We start from the raw sequence: 16384 nt of genomic DNA on the forward strand, positions 1-16384 counted from the left end.
GGACCATTGCCACAGCTCCTCTGGAAGAATGCCTTATTTTGGGGGGAGGGGATCCCTTATTCAGTGGGCGTTGGAGCCCTGTGGGGCACCGTCCTGTGGCCTACAGCATGTCTGGCTAGGAGTGAAGAGACGCTAGGATTAGGCAGAAGGCCAGACCCCTGCCCCTTGCCTCCCGTCTGCCTAACCAGGCAGAAGCGGATATTGTGGGCCACCAGTTAGTCGGCTGCTAAAGCCGGAGCCTCTGAGCGCTGGGCAGTGAGTTGCAGGGCTGCTTCCCTGTACAGTCTGCCTGAACAGGCAACCCAGAGCCTCTAGACCAGGACTGAACCATGTCAGAGCAGCGCCTCTCAGGAGGGCGTGTTTCTCTTTGTAGACACGCCCGGCTTGCGATCCTATCCGACTCAGACCCAAGCGTAGTGAGACCAGTGCCCCGGACTCTCCCTCCGGAGCTACACTGAGGCCAGGGCAAAGCTCAGTGTATAGACCTTCGGGGTCTTTATCCATAGGATGTGAGTGATGATCAGACCCGCCAGCAGGGGCAGAACTGGGTTGGAGGCAAGCCCTGCTCATGTGAGGAGTGAGTGCTTGAACGTGGCTTTGGACTACCTTCTCCCTGGGTCTCTTTTCACACTGCGGCTTTTAATCTCTCTTCCTCGTGGTTTTAATAAACAGCATGTTGACGTATCACCTGGAAAGTTGTTGGAAGGGTGGCACTTTTGGAGAACGTATTTAGGGAGGAACTCTGTCTCCCAATGCGGACATGAGAGTAGTTGGAAGAACGGGGTGAATTAATTGTGTACATCGTAAAACACTGTGTGCCTCTTGGTAGCTGTTAAGGCTTTCCTCCTCCACTTCGATTCTCTTTTTCTTGCTCCTGGAAACTCATGAGGGGGCCAGGAGGGTGCTGAGGACAGGAAGGCCCAAGGTATCTTGGCCTCCCCCACCCCCGGCATAAGTGCCCCATCCCAGTGACCTGAGGCACGGCGGGCACAGAGCCAGAGAAGGGCGAGGTTCACTTTGGCTGGGTACTCCACCCACTTGCCCAGATTTATCCAAATCACTCAGTGGGGTTTGGACAAACCTCCAGAGTTGGCCACTCAATGGGAGAAACATACAAACACATGAACAAAATCGGGTTCTACTAAAGAGGTGGCCCAGAGATAGCCTAAAAGTGTCTGTGATTGGCTCTTGCAAGAGTGGGTTGGGCTCCAGATCAACCAACTAAAAAGGCAAAATGCCTTTTAGTGCATTTGGTCGTATTCTGTCTTTCTTTGCAGCCCTGGCCCCTAGAGGGGTGCCTGGAGGCATCTCCATCCCTGGAGTTGAACAGATGAAGACCATGTGATATGGTAGATGATGCCACAGACCTGGAATCCGAAAACTTGAGTTCAGTCTAGCAATAGCTCTTTGTCTGTGGTCAAGTTAATTTGCCCTCTGTCGCCCTCAAATTCTGCATCTCCACAATGGAGATGGTAATGATTTGACTTCACGAGTTTATGGGAAGATCAGTCATTCATTTGATGATCTGTTGATTCATTCAGCACACTTGAGCGTGTGTGAAAGTACCCTGCAATCTCTAATATGGTACATAAAGATTTATTCTTATTTATATGAACCCCAGCACTTTGGTTTGCTGGAGGATTCCCCCCTCCCCCCACCTCCTTTGCATTGAATGGAGTTTCAGCCTTACTATTATGTTTTATCCCTTTTTAGCAATATTACTTATTTTGGACCTTTTAAGTTCTGAAGTTCAGAAGATCAAAAGATTTGCCTCCTCAAAGGCAGGGACCCCACCCCATTCCCATTTCCCAGACCTTGTCCCACCCCAGGGCCCAGCAGATCTATATTTAGTGGGCCCTTTGCTCTCTTTCTGAATCTCCAAGAGCCAGAGGCGTGGGACCCTGGGATGAGGGCAGCATGGCCCTGAGCCTTGGAGGGTGGCCAGTGGGCACAGATTTCTGGGGTCTGCCCTGTGCCCCACCCAGAGGTGGACAGAGGCACTGCCTGTGTCTGTGAGGGGCTCATAGGCTGGGAGGAGAAGTGGGCAGCGTAACCGGGACTCAAGACAGGACACGTCGCCCAGAGCATCCAGCCTCGCCATCGAGCGCTGGGGAGTGGCTCTGCTCGGGATCAGGAAACCTTCTTGGAGGGGGTGGCATTAGAGCTGAGCCTTGGTAGCCACAAAGCCTTTCGGAGCCACAAGATGGGGCCCACGTTGGCATCCCTGGCCGACGGAAGAGTATGTGTAAGCGGGCATGAAGCATTGCACGCTGCCCAGTGGGGTGTCGAGTTCTGGAAGGAATACTGAAGGGAAGTTACTGGGAGACTAGACCAGGAAGGGCCACTGAATGCCAGGCTGAGGCGCTTGAACTTGGTCGTCTGAGTCCTGGGGAGCCATTGCAGGCTATAGCATTGCTAGTTCTTGGTGTTAGAAAGATCTCTTTGTTAGGATGCTGGGAGGGGACAGCGTCTCGGATAGGGGGCGGGGTCCAGATGACAGGCACTGAGCCTGAGCAGGGCAGAGGCAGGGGTTGAGGGTGGGAAGAGACAGGGGAGGGCTAATTCAGAGCACTGAGCCCAGCTGGAGGCTCCCCGGTGTGGCTTTGCTGAGGTCCTGAGGCTGAGACACCCGCCTGCCCCGACCCCAGCTGCCGGTCATGCAGGTGGGGCTCCGAACTGCTAGAGCACAAATGCCCATCTCCTTGTCTGGGGAGCAACACGTTGGTCCCTGTTCCTTGAGCTTAGGGCTCTCACCCTGCTAAGAGCGCACCGCTCTGGATCCCCAGAGGGTTGCAGCCCTCACCGCAGTGGCCGAAATGCTTCTGGGGCAGCTGGAGTTGTTCTCCCCTCGCCTGCCTGTCCTCTCTGGCGAGGGGGTGAGGGGTGATGGAGTCACATGACTGAACCCCAGTGGCCACTGGTCAGGCCCAGGCCGTCTCTGACCTCTTTCTCCAGCCCCCAGGCCCGAGGGTCTGCCTTCTCTCCTCTCCCGGCTGTCGCCACCCCTCTCCTGTTCAGTCCCTTGGGAACCCCAGCCTGGTGCCATCTGCCCAACCCTCGCCCCTTCAGGCTGAGCCGCAGCTGCCACCTGGGGCCCAGATAACAACAAAGTAACAGCCAAGGGCTCAAGTTGTCTAAGTCCCCAACTGAGACCCCCAGAAGCCCCTCTGTCCCAATATTCTCTCATTCCTGGGAAGAAACTGAGGGGCTCCCTCCCCTGGGCCCTGGTCTCCTCTGGGGTGACACTTGGGCCTCTGGCAGGCCGCCAGGCAGGACAGCTGGCATCCACCTTTGTCCAGCCTGAGGCTCAGTGCCTCCCTGGTGCCTCCCCCCTCCCGACAAGGCCGGAGCCTCAGGTAGGGGTGGGCCCCCTGCCCCCCATCGTCCCCCTGAAGCACTTTGCATGATTCCCAGACAGGCGGTGTCACGTGGGAAGCATGCTTTGGGGAAAAATGGTCCAGAGCTGCAGAGGAGGGGAGGGGCCCAGGAGGCTGTGACGCTGACCACATGGCAGCATCTGGGCGGTCTGACAGGGGTGGGGCGAGTGGGGGTGACACCGTGTGAGACACCATGTCTGGGAGCTTCATCCTGGCATTGTTTTCAAAAAGGTGGTGATGGAGGCACGCTAAACCCCTTTCAGGAATCAATCTTGCCTCGTGTGAAGCTGGTGTGGGGAGAGAGGCGGGAAGCTTTGTGGGCATGGGGTGGGCTCTGGGAGCAGGGAGCCAGGTCTGAATTCCGGTCCCGGTTTGTGTGGCCTTGGCCAAGGTGCTTCATCCAGCTGAGCTTTAGAGACCGGGGCTCTCAGATGGGGGTGATCAGGGCATCTGCCTCGGCGGGAGGTGGGAGTAAATGACATGGTGCAGGTGAAATACACAACCCAGTCTAGTTGGATTATTCAGCGCAGCAAGTGCATCATAAATGGTGGCATTGAAAAAGCAAGCAATTGCTAACAGCTGTCTTAGCATGGGCGCAGCTTCAAGTAAGACTGGGCTAGTGCGCCCACCCCGGGGAGTTGGAGGCTGAGAGGAGGTGTGGGTGGCCGGCTCCCCCCACAGCTCAGCTGCTGCAGGCCTCTTCTCCAGCGTCTCCATGTTTGCCTCTTTTGCGCTTGTAAGCTGAAGACCGTAGGTAACAGAAGGTTTACTCCCTGATTCGATCCCAGGACATCGCCTGCTTACCCCCATTTAACATGAGGAGCCTGAGGCTCTGCCCTGTGCGGTGACTTGATCAAGGTGGATTTGCTCTAATGGAGGGCCTCCCGGCCTTGGGGTACAGCAGGCACAGCTGATGGGCAGCGGCTACATACGCGCCCCAGGCGCTGGCTGCTCCTGCTGTGCAGCTGCCTTGTGGCTTGGCTGTGAGCCCTTGTGCAGATGCTGCACGTAGCCCAGCCCCCCACCCCCACCCCAGGCCTCTTTCAGGTTCAGTCACTCAACACTTTTACGGGCACTGCCCTGCCGGATGTGTGCTAGGATCTGGGGATGTGGCGAGAACGTGAGATCGGGTGTCATCTGTGCCCTGGGGGAGAGGTGAGCGTGGCAGAGAGTGGGGGACGACTGACAAATGTAATATCAGTGGGAAGTGGGGTGGAAATCTGGGCAGGGGGACAGGTTCCCGATGTGGCAGGTGTTCTGGGCTGGGAGTCGGCTTCGCGAAGTTAGAAGTTCAGAGCGGCAGCCTGCCTTATAGGAGGCCAGGGTCGTTGAGCGCTGGCATGAAAGTAGCTGCCCCCTGCCCCCACGTCCAGTGCCCAACTCCCCAGACCAGGGGAGGCCCCTCTGGGAAGGGGTGGCTCTAGAGAGGACTTGGTGGGGGGGGGGGCCTTGGGGAACCCGGGTGTGATCAGCCCTGACAGTGCCGCATCCCACTGTGCCCTTTGTAGTGTGCTCCCAGAGCCTGTATACAAATGCGTATGGAATTCTGGCCGGGTCTTGGCTTCAAAATTCTGAACTGCTGATCCATTGCCCACCTTTTGGCTCCAACTCATCAGAACCTTTCTTCAAACAGCAGGTGTCCTCTCTCCCCTTATATTTTAGTTTTATAGGATTTTTCACGGATAGAGTCCCAATCTTGTAACCAGAAGCCTTTTGCAAGCAGATCTGGAAACCTCTCTTCCTAGAATGACACAGGAAGGATAACATATAAAGCTCAGGCACCCTTATTAATTTCCATGTATCTGTAAGACCTGAACTGGTGAAGCTGTGTCCTTTGTGCTTACGTATTACTCCATCTCCCGTGTTTCCAGCGAGGCGCCCATAGCTCTGAATAACCAGAATTAGAGATTTCATTGCCCTGACCCCCACAGGAGGAGGTTTCTGATATCATGATTCGCCTATTAATGTATCTTCTCGTTCATTTTTTAAAAATGTATTCAGAAACAGAGATGGCTGAGTATCTATGCTGCTGGGGCTCATGCCGGGGGCCAGGGTTACTAAAATGCATAGGGCATGACCTCTAGCCTTGAGTCAGTCACAGTCCTGCAAGGATGATTGACAAGTACAGGGACAATTAAAATCATCTCGGGGTGGTGAATGCTGGGATGGGGGTCAGCACGGGCTGTGGGAAGACAGAGAAATCTACACCAGTGGGTGGGTGGTGGTCAGGGAGAGCTTCTCGGAGGAAGTGGCCCCTGGGCTGATTCTCGGAAGATACACAAGGATCCACAAGTCAAAGAGGGAGAAAAAGACATCAAATGCATTGTGTACAAAGGCATCAGGGCAGATGTGCTGTGTGGTCGCTCTGCTGGACTCTGTGTGTGTGTGTGTGTGTCTGTGTGTGTGTGTGTGTGTGTCTGTGTGTGTGTACACGCACGTGTGCACACGTCATGGGGAAGCAGAAGGAAAGGGCCTGGCGAGAGGTGAGCTGGTTGGGCTGGATCAGGAAGGGGGCCTCGTATGTCATGCTAAGGAGCTTGGAGTTTATCCCAAAGCCATGGGGAGCTACTGAAAAGCGTTTTAAGCAGGGGAGTGCCATGATTAGATTTGTGTGTTAGTAGGATCACCCTGGCGGCCTTGCAGAGTATGGATTGGAGGGGCCAAAGCTAGAGGCAGGGAGATCAGTCAGGATTTCTTGGCATTTTCTCTGCGGTTCTACAAATCTGACGAGGCTGGCTGGGGTGGGCCTGGCACACACCAGCTTAGAGAGAAAATAAAAGCTCTGGAGACCCGTCTGGAAAGGCTCCCAGACTCAGGGTTTAATTCCACCTTCATTTGCTGATTCCCTAGCCTGCCACCCCTGCCCCAGCCTGAAGGACCCACCAGACCCCCATATTCCCAGATCCTGCCCTCCCCAGAAGCCTCAGAACCTGGCAGCTCTCAGCATTGAATCAGAAAGGGTCATGCTGGTCTGGGCCCCTCCCGGGACCCTGGAGTGCCAGGCCGCAAGAGTCCAAACATTGTCTTTCCTCTCACACCCAGCCGCCGTCCGTAGGGCACAGAGCAGCCATTGAGGGGCCGTGGAGCCCTGGCGGGGGTACTGGGCCCTGTTACAGGCAGCGGCTTAGTCACGCTCCTAGGAGTCTTTCTCTCCGGGACAAGCCTGTCCTTGTGTTAAGGGCCGTCCTCACCCAGCAGCCCGGCTCACAGCAGCTGCGGGACCCTCTGCGAACCCGTGACAGTGCACTTCAGAGGCGCCGCCAAAGGAAACCAAAGCCCAGCGTGAGAGCTGAGTCCTGGGGAGCAGAGGGGCACCCGGGATGGCTGCTCTGAGAGCCCTCCCGCCTTCACCTCACCAGGTGCCCAGCCCCGTTGGCAGGTGCATGACCTGGGGCACTCTCCTGCTCTGGCCTCCTGCCTTTAGGAGACTGTGCAAGCCCGCTCTCTCCCTGTGTGCCCTCTCCTGTGTTAAAACCGACCCACGTCTGCAGAAGCATTTCCAAAAGACAGTTTGCAACCCCAAGGCACCCGGGGAGTCAGCATGCATGTTTTGAGCACCTGCTGTATACTCATGCCTTGGGCTGGGTGCACACGTAGGTGGTTGGGTCTCATTATAGGCTGGGCCACGTGTCAGTTCAGAGTCCAGGCTCTGAATACAGACTGTTCCAAACCTTGGCCCCTCTGCTCACCAGCTGTGTGACTTTGGGAAAGTTACGTTGCCTCCTTTTGCCCCAGTTTCCTCATCTGTAAAATGCGGATGGTACTGTACAGTATCAACCTCGCTTGGTTGGTGTGAGGATTAAATGAGATGATACATAAAGCGTTTAGCTCAGTGCCTGGCATGAAGTAAGGATTCAGTACAAAGACACTGCTGTGGGTTTTTTTTTTTTTTTTGGTTTTTTTGTTTGTTTTTTTTTGATGGGAGTGGAAGGTGTTTATTTCTTTCTTTTTTTCTCCCTCCAGACTCCCCTCCTATCCAGGCTGCCACATAACATTGAGCAGAGTTCCCTGTGCTGTACAGTAGACCCTTGTTGGTTATCCTTTTTAAACATACCCTGCTGCTGTTTTTCCTCCTTACCGCTATCGTTATTGGATCTTCCTGCCGCTCCGGGATAGAGTGTTAGCCCCCTCTTACAGGTGAGGAAACTGAGGCCCAGTGAGGTGAAGTAAGCCACCTGACATCACACAGTCATGCAGTGGCAGAGCTGGGACTGGAACCCAGCTCCCTGGCATGTGCTCTTGCAACACGGCTATTCCCTTTGGTAAATAGAGCCCAGGAGTGCAGGGTGCCTGACCCTGGGGCAGTGGGGGAAGTGGACCCTCCTATTGCATCTAAGTGCCCTTTCTCTTCTTTTCCAGATTTATAAGCTGGAGATGAGGGTCGCTAGAGCCCAGGGATGGCAAAGTTTGTGACACTTGGGCGGAAGCTGCAGCTGCAGGGTCCCGGCCGGAGTTAAGTGATGGTGCCATGTGAGCACCTGCTGAAAACCAGGCCGGAGGAACAGTAACCCCAGGAGAGCACAGGCTGCTGGCGGGATGCAGGGATGACGCCTCCGCAGGCCCCAGCCTCCCTCCCGCCTGGGTGCTAGGAGCCGTCCCTGGGCTCCAGCCGGGAGCCCTGCCGCCCAGGGGCATGGCCAAACCTTTCTTCCGACCCCAGAAGTTTCTCCGCCGGACGCAGTTCCTGCTTTTCTTCCTCACAGCCGCCTACCTGATGACTGGCAGCCTGCTGCTGCTGCAGCGGGCCCGCGTGGGCCTCCCGCCGGGCCCCCGGGCCCCCGGCCCCCTGCAGGCCCTGCCCGTGGCGGCCGTGGCGCTGGGCGTGGGCCTGCTGGACAGCAGAGCCCTGCACGACCCCCGGGTCAGCCCAGAGCTGCTGCTCGGCGTGGACGTGCTGCGGGGCCCCCTGGCCCGGCCCCGGCCCGGCCCCCGCTGGCTCCGCAGCCGCAACTCAGAGCTGCGCCAGCTGCGGCGCCGCTGGTTCTACCACTTCAAGGGGGACCCCCAGGGGCCGCCCACCCTGGGCCCCGAGGCCCCCAGGCCAGCCGCCAGCAGCCAAGGTAGGTGCTCAGCCCTGGGTCTCCTTGCCTATATGGGAGCTACTCCCAGGGGCCCCATTCGGGGACACAGGACTGGTGTCCCCTGGCCCTGGCCCTGGCGGCAGCCCAAGAAGTAGGCGCCGAGAGCCCATGGCCCCTCTCCCCGGCTCCGAGGCAGACAGGAGGGGCCTGGGAGGGGAAGCCCTTTGGAGTTTTGCTCGCTCCCCAGCTGGGCTCGCACGTGGCTGGAGGTTGAGATGTGCGAGCATCTTGGAGCTGAGACAGACCTCATCTTGAATCCTGGCTTTTTGTTTATTGGGTGACCACGTCTCTTAATTTCTATGGGCTCCTTGGAAATGGAGGTTGAGATACCTGCCCCAGGGTTAAATGTGCTAATATAGAGCAGCGGTTTGCGAAGCAGAGTCCCAGACCAGCAGCCTCAGCATCACCTGGGAGCTTGTTGCAAGTACAGATTCTCAGACCTACCAAGTCCCAAACTCTGGGGCGGGGGCCAGCAGTCTGGAGCAGCAGGGTCTCCAGGTGGTCCTCATGCACGCAAAAGCTGAGGACCCCTGGGCTAGGCGTCCTGATGTATTCACTGGTACTCAGGAACTGGCAGCTATTATTATTTAAACTCCCCCAAGGTCATTCTCTTAGTCTGGGTTCCCCGGAAGCAAACCCTGAAATCAGGATTTAAATGGGCTTGGTTAATTTGGGAAGTGATCCCAGGAACACTGGTAGGGGAGTGGGAAGTGAGGCAGGGAAGAGAAGGTGGTCAGTAAAGGGTACATTATGGAGCAAGTGGGGGCTTGGAGCGAGGGTAGAACATGCATCTTAGGGTGCAGCCTGGAGGCAGCAAGGCCGCGGGGACACGGACGGGACGCTGATCAGACCGCCAGAGTCATGCAGCTGGGACTCCATCATGGGGTCAGCCTGGTTCCAGGTGGGGACTCTTTACACCAAGTTATCCAGACTATGCAGGGCCCAGTTAACTGAGCCTGTGTGAAGTGAGCACCCACGGAGTGTCACAGCTATTGTTGGGTTGTGACTGACCTCAGTCAGTGTCCCAGCATCCCTGTCACCACCCCATTTGGTCCTGTACCACAAATCACAGGAGAACTGCTATCCTGAGTATAAGAAGTGTAGTTGGAGCTTAGAGTCCTCAGTGGCAGGATATAGAGGATGAGGCAAGAGCCTTAGGGGGATGAGTCTGGTGGCCCAGTACAGTGAAGACTGGAGGACTCTGCCTTCTACAAGAAAGGAACTTCCATGGAATGAAGTTTCATCTGAAATCCTCTAGGTCATAGCCCTTGTGTGGGATTCCTCAGCAAGGCTTCCACGTAAGAATGAGGGAGAATTGAGGAGCTGGTTCCGTAGCTCATTTCATATAGATACAATTTCTGTAAACTCTCCCCAACACATCTAGAAGCTGGGTCTCTATGCAGGCTATACCAGTGTAACTCATTTAGACTAAAGTGTAAGTGACTAAACAAAGTTGCCGTGGATTTCTTGGAAAGAAGGCATGGAAAGAGCACAAGTTTTGAAAACAGACCTGGGTTTCTCTCTTGGTATTGCCAGTTATTGGCTTTATGACCTTGGGCAAATTAGCCATGATTCCTCATTTTATTTCTCTCAGTCCACACTTACTGAGGACCCACGTATGAGTCTCCATGTGTGCTATTCACTGTGCACTTGAGGAGCTCAGTCTGGTGGTGGAATCAGATGTGCACCCAAATGATTACCCCACAGTGTCACTGAGGCATCATAGAGGCACGTGCAAAGGGCTTGGGGCTCATTAGACAGAAGTGACAGGTTCTTTGTAACCTGGCTTCAGGGTGACTGGGCAGCAGAGGAGAGGACTCAGGGTGACCTGGTTATAGCCCTGTGTATAGAATACGTATATCCAGGAGAACCAGTGGGTACCCCTTAAGTCATCATTTAGAGAGGCGATGGAAGAGGCTGCAGTGAACACTGAGGAGATCATGGTGAGATGTAAACAGGACCGATCGTCACCCATTATGCACCACCAGTTTCTGCCCTGAGCCCCTGAGTGCCCTCCGCACTCTGATGCTCTGGCCGACCCTCCCTGGTGACCCCCAAACCTAGCAAGTGAAGGGTTATTGCCTGGTACAGCGGGAACAGTGAGGTTCCGGTGTTGAATGGTGATAATTCTGACAGGTTGGTGCCCCGCCCCAATAGGTTATTCAGTATTTTGAATATCCCCCAGGATTGGAGGAAGAATTCGCCCTCTGGGAGAGGCCGTGGTATCCTGGCTGGAGATCTTCAGAGAAAGTGGGGAGAGGCGAGCACTGGCCTGAGGACCCTCTGGGAGCCCCCTTCCCTTCTTGGGGCTCTGTGGGCCCCCGCACAGCCAGGCGGGCCTCCCTGGTGGAGAGTAGCTCGCAGGCCAGCCCTCGGGACAGCTGCTGGGGTTGCAGACAAAGAGAGTGTCTCTTTGCGGCCCGGGCAGCCTGCCATCCCCCTGTAAGGGGATCTGGCAGGCAAGCCTTGGAAGCTGCAGGAGGCCCCATCAATCACTGAGCATTTCATTATACCTTGGACAACATCCATAATGGAATAAAATGTCAGTAAGTTTACTAGGGGAAAAATAGTAACTTCTCCATAGCCAGTTTGTTTTTTATTGATAGTAATTTGCAAAGACATTGCAATATCTCCAAAGCCATCGTTAATAGCCTCAGGCATGTCCATTTTGATGTGCAAATGAGCAGATGTGGAGTCACAGACAATAATATATCGCCTCCGTTTCAGCCGAAAGTAATAAATCCGTCTCAGAATGTGTCCCAGTGCATCCCTGGGAAGTCCTTTCTTTTTGCACATTCTCTCTTTCTAACTCTGTCAGGGAGTTAGAAAAGCCATTCATTATTTTTCCAGGAGAAAGGGCTCCCCTCCTCACAAGCAGAGGGGGAGGCGCCTGCGTCTCAGGCCTTTGCTACAAACTGAGATGGGACCAGCGGGGCATGGGCGTCCCCTCCAGACCGGTCAGTTCCACCCGATGGCCAGCTGGTACCTGGTTAGCCTCTTCTTGTTTTTGAAGAACCCAAGACTGACTGCTCAAAACCATTTCTTTCTCTCTTATTAATGTGTTCCGCTAATATTTACGGAGCCGGGACTTCCCTGGTGGCGCAGTGGTTAAGAATTCGCCTGCCAAGGCAGGGGGCACGGGTTCGAGCCCCGGTCCGGGAAGATCCCACATGCCATGGAGCAACTAAGCCCGTGCGCCACCAACTACTGAGCCTGCGCTCTAGAGCCTGGGAGCCACAGCTACTGAAGCCCACATGCCTAGAGCCTGTGCTCTGCAGCAAGAGAAGCCACCGCAATAAGAAGCCCATGCACCGCAATGAAGAGTAGCCCCCGCTCACCTCAACTAGAGAAAGCCCGCGCGCAGCAACAAAGACCCAACACAGCCAAAAATAAATAAATTAAAAAAAAAAATTTACGGAGCCATTGTCACACTCGGCCCCCAGGTTAGAGTGTAGGATCAGAATAATTATAGCTGTTACTTATCAGCATCTGTGGCATGCCTAGATGTACATCTGTTATTTCATTTAATGTAATCTTTGAACAGCCTTATGATGTCAGTGGTGCTATCACCATTTTAATGACGAAGGATTTTGCATTTCAGGGAAGTATGTCATGTAAAAACATTTATTGTTAATAATGACATATAAACAATAAAAACAGTCACCACTGAGCCCGTACTACATGCCACGCCTGCATTAGATACTTTCTGTGTTATCTCTTGGAATTCTCACAACCACCCCATGAATTCCATGAGACCATATGCCCGTTTTACACATGGGAAAGTGGAGGCTCAGGAAGGGGAAGCTGCACATGCCAGGTCACGCAGTCAGATAGTAGTGGAACCTGGATTTGAATCTAGGGCAGCCCATTCCCTAAGGCTGTTTCCCCACTCTCCCCGCAAAATGTGTATGCGCCGGTCTCAGCCTTCAGGGGTCTTGGGCCCAGGCACCTTTAGAACCTTCTGGTTAATTTCCCATCACCGGTGATAAATGTTTAGCAACCCCTGAGCTTGTTTTAGATGTTTACTTGAAAGCTATAATAGAATTTCTTCTTTGCTGAGCAACACACATCAGAAAATTCTTAAATACTAGTTTTTTTTTTTTTTTACTAAGTAGGCAGGCTAAGGAGAGCGATTGATTCTCACTGACCTGGGTGAAGGCTTTCTGGTCTTGGTAGTCCTGAGATTTATATAAAGGGAGAAGCTTATGGGGACTGGGTGTCTGGGGTCCCGAGTAGAGGAGTGGAGCCTGTGTCCATGGACAGACACTGGGTGTGGCCACGTGTGTGCTGCTGGGCATCCGCGATGAAGGTGACCTCAAGAGGTTCATAGCTTGGAAGGGGGAGAGACCCTTTGGCAGACATTGAGAAGGTGACTGTTGCTCTCTCCTCAGCCCCAGGTCCTCTAACCTGAGGTCTCTGGGTCTTCAAGCATTCCTGGCATGGCGGAGAGTCCCATCTTCCCCCATCTTGGGAATCGCACATTGGTGCAGCCAATGGGACCAGCCCCTCCTTGCATCTGGGCTCTCTGCTCCCCCTCTTGCACCCTCGCAGGATGTCAGTGTGGGTTTTAGGAGCTCTAACCCACTGTTGGCATCGTGCCTGACCCTGCGTGGTGAGTCACCAGCTAAGGGGAAGGTGTGGTCCCTGCCCTCAATGAGCCTTAAGTCACGGGACAGAGACAGGATACACAGGTGTACACGATTTTTAACAACAGTTAATGATAAGGACTTGAGTGACAGCAAGGTTTTCAGACACTCAATGTGACAATTCAGAGAAAGGAGAGGCCATAGTGGGCTGGAGTCGTCAGGGCTGTAAGTTGTCAAGGACAGGTAGGAGGTAAAGTGTGGACGTGGGGGAGGGAGCAGGGGCATGTCCAAACGTGGCAACAGAAATGAGCTTGGGTGGGGTGGTGGGTTGCATTTATGCATTTGAAAGTTGAGGAAACTGAGGCACAGAATATTGAAGTGATTTAGTCAAGGTCAGAGATGGATTTAAGTGCGGTGTTCACACCCAGGAAAATCACTCCCTGATTTGGGCCGCAGGAATGAAGGCTGGCAGACCCGCTCCTCCAAACCACTCAGCGGGAGGCCCTGAGCCTCTGCTTTGGGCCAGGTTCTTGGCAGCAGTAAAAGCCAGTCTTGCCTGAACAGGTGGATGAGATCGTTACTCCTCCCCGCAAAGCCGTTTGGGAGCTGGCAGGCTGTTGGGAGGCCTTGGGCATGCTGCTTCCGAGAGACAGCCTAATTTCCGGAGGCTGCAGCGTACTGCTCAGGCGCCACTTGAGACATCCTGGAACCGAGTGTAGGCGTTCCCCTGGAGACGAGAAGCATCTTTATCATGGGTGCCTGATCCAGATCTGGGCACAGCTATTGTGGGTGTGCATTCACAGCTCGGACTATGTGATGGCATGTTTGCAAACTCCCAATGCACAGTTCCTTCAACGCGCTGCGATGCACATGACATTTACACACCTGATGCACCTGCTTAGTGCTCGAGTTCTCCAGGCTTTGCTGTGCATTTCTGGGAGGCAGCTCCCTCTCTTGAGGTGACAGGTCAGGGCTGTTTCCCACTGACATGTGCACTGTCACTGCTTTGTGGAGTCTTGTCCCCTAGTGTCCCTTTGCAGGGGTGTGCCACAGATGCCCTCACTGGGGAGGGCTCAGCTGTCCCTTGTTCCTAATGATTCCCACACAGGACAGCTCTCTTACGTGTTAACAGATGCTGCTTACACACCTGCAGTGATGGGGGCTTACTCCCTCCTGGGGTGGCAGATTTTCTTCTTGATATAACTCTCCCTGTTTGCAAGATCTTTATGCTAGCTAAGATCAGACTTTCCATAACTCATTTCTTCCCTCTGGATCACGAGGAGGTGACAGAACCTGCCTATCAAGACATTTTTGGAGGCAGAGAGGCCTTTTCCAGCGTAGGAAGGGTAGGGATGGAGAGGAGAGGGGTCCAGGGGAAGAAATTAAACCAGCCAGCCTCAGTGGGTGAGGGTCAGTGGAAGAAAGTTGTATTCTGGCTGATGCCAGGCTCCTGGCAGGGTGTCTGGAGGGACAGTGGGCCATTAACTAGGAAAAGGGGGAGGACGAGGACAACGTGGAAGTGTCCAGAGGCGCTTCAGGGAGGGTTGGACCACAGCCTCATCCCCTGGGCTTCTCTGAGAAGAGCCTTAGCCAGGAAGGGCAATGCCAAGGGTGGAGCCAGGTAATCTTCCCTCTCTCCGGGGCATCTGAGTCTCTGCTGTTCTTCCCCGCCTGCAGGCACGTACATGGGATGCTTCAGTGACGACGGCCAGGAGAGAACTCTGAAGGGGGCTGTGTTTTTTGACTTGAGAAAGATGACCGTCTCCCACTGCCAGAATGCGTGCGCTGAGCGGTAAGTGTGGGACCCTGACCGTCAACTCCTCTGGAAATAAGGTCCAGAAAGTGGAAGTGGTGTCCCTGAGGTGATGCGTCGGCTTCCAGTTGGCTGTCATAGTGTAAGCAGAGCTCTACCCATCAGATCCCAGTTGCCTGGAACAAAGAAAGTTTACTCACGGGACGGCAGGGGGTTATGGAAAGAGCTCTGGGCTCAGTGTCAGGAGAGCCGGGCTTCACTTCCTGCAATGCCAGGACTCACCCTTAGCCCGGCCCCAGACCCAGCTGCCATTCTTGGAACCAGACCTCAGTGCCCTGGGCCAAGGTCGGGACTCACCCCAGGCCCCGCTCTGCCTGCAGGTCCTACGTCTATGCCGGCTTGGAGGCCGGGGCCGAATGCTACTGTGGAAACCGTCTCCCAGCAGTGAGCACGGGGCCAGAGGAGTGTAACCGTGAGTGCACAGGGAAGAGGAGCTCCGCGTGCGGGGGCGTGGGCCGTCTCTCCGTGTACCGCGTGGAGCAGCTGCAGCCCGGCTCCAGGAAGCGTGAGTGTGCCAGTCTGTCCCTGAGTTCCGTCTGTCCCCTGCTCTGCCACCACCCCCGCATCTGCAGCCCCTCATCCAAACCACATGGGACCGAACCTGTGCTCCGCCTTCCTCACCACCTTCCCCAGACGGGCTCGCGGCAGGGGTGTGGGGTTAGCCTAAGTTCGCTCGGGTTCATGACCGAGGCACATCTTTCCTTATCCTCTACGGGAGAGAGAAACTGATCAGAAGGCCCAGAGCCTAGGTCTAGGTGTGTCTCAGACATGCTGTGTGGCCTCAGGCAGTTTGCTTCCCCTCTCTGGTTTCCAGTCTAGTTTGTGAAGTGCAGAGGCAGACTTTGATTTCTAGCAATGGGGCAGACCAGGTAGTCTGAATGTTTCCTAGCTATGAAACACCTAGAAATGCTGGGTAAAATTGTTTTAAATGCACAGCTGAACTAACAAGAAAGTAAGGAAATCCCTGGCTCCAGGAAAGAAGTGGGAAGTAGGAATCACAGTGGTGAGATGAAGGTAATCAAGGATGCTGCATTTGTATGAGTTTTAAGGTTCAGATTTCTGCTGTCTGCCTGGTCCCAAAAGCTCCAACATGAAATTTGGCTCTAGGCCATCTGGAGGTACCAACAGAGGCAAATGCAAAATTCTCTCTTGGGAGCTGTGCCACCAACCCAGGTGTAAAGGCTTCCTGTAGATAAATTCTCACTGAAGATGAGTTTACAATTCAAAATTATAGACCTCAGGGGGAAATAATCAACCACGAGGGAGAGTAAGCTGGTGCATCAAACAGCAAGACTGAACCTCCCAGAATTTCACCTGAAACTGCTATCAAACAGATGACAGGGCTTCCCTGGTGGTGCAGTGGTTGAGAGCCTGCCTGCCGATGCAGGGGACACAGGTTCGTGCCCCGGTCCGGGAGGATCCCACATGCCGTGGAGCGGCTGGGCCCGTGAGCTGTGGCCGCTGAGCCTGCGCATCCGGAGCCTGTGCTCCGCAACGGGAGAGGCCACAACAGCGAGAGGCCTGCGT

The 16384-nt window shown here is 54.7% G+C and overlaps 1 protein-coding gene across 2 annotated transcripts in view; it reads left to right on the forward strand.

The window, feature by feature from the left end:
- The window catches only part of WSCD1 (WSC domain sialate O sulfotransferase 1), a 43580-nt gene that overhangs the window by 3452 nt on the left and 23744 nt on the right, over window positions 1-16384 (forward strand). The window contains exons 2-5 of one of the 2 annotated variants that reach the window (XM_007451589.1): window positions 65-69; window positions 7746-8437; window positions 14722-14836; window positions 15178-15362. In XM_007451589.1, the coding sequence (XP_007451651.1) occupies window positions 8011-8437; window positions 14722-14836; window positions 15178-15362 (727 nt within the window). In that variant the 5' untranslated portion in view covers window positions 65-69; window positions 7746-8010. Of the gene's footprint in view, window positions 1-64; window positions 70-7736; window positions 8438-14721; window positions 14837-15177; window positions 15363-16384 lie in introns of both variants that reach the window. The other variant, XM_007451590.1, reaches the window with a different exon arrangement.

Source organism: Lipotes vexillifer, unplaced genomic scaffold, assembly GCF_000442215.2.
Source record: "Lipotes vexillifer unplaced genomic scaffold, Lipotes_vexillifer_v1.1 scaffold126, whole genome shotgun sequence".
Lineage (NCBI taxonomy): Eukaryota > Metazoa > Chordata > Mammalia > Artiodactyla > Lipotidae > Lipotes > Lipotes vexillifer.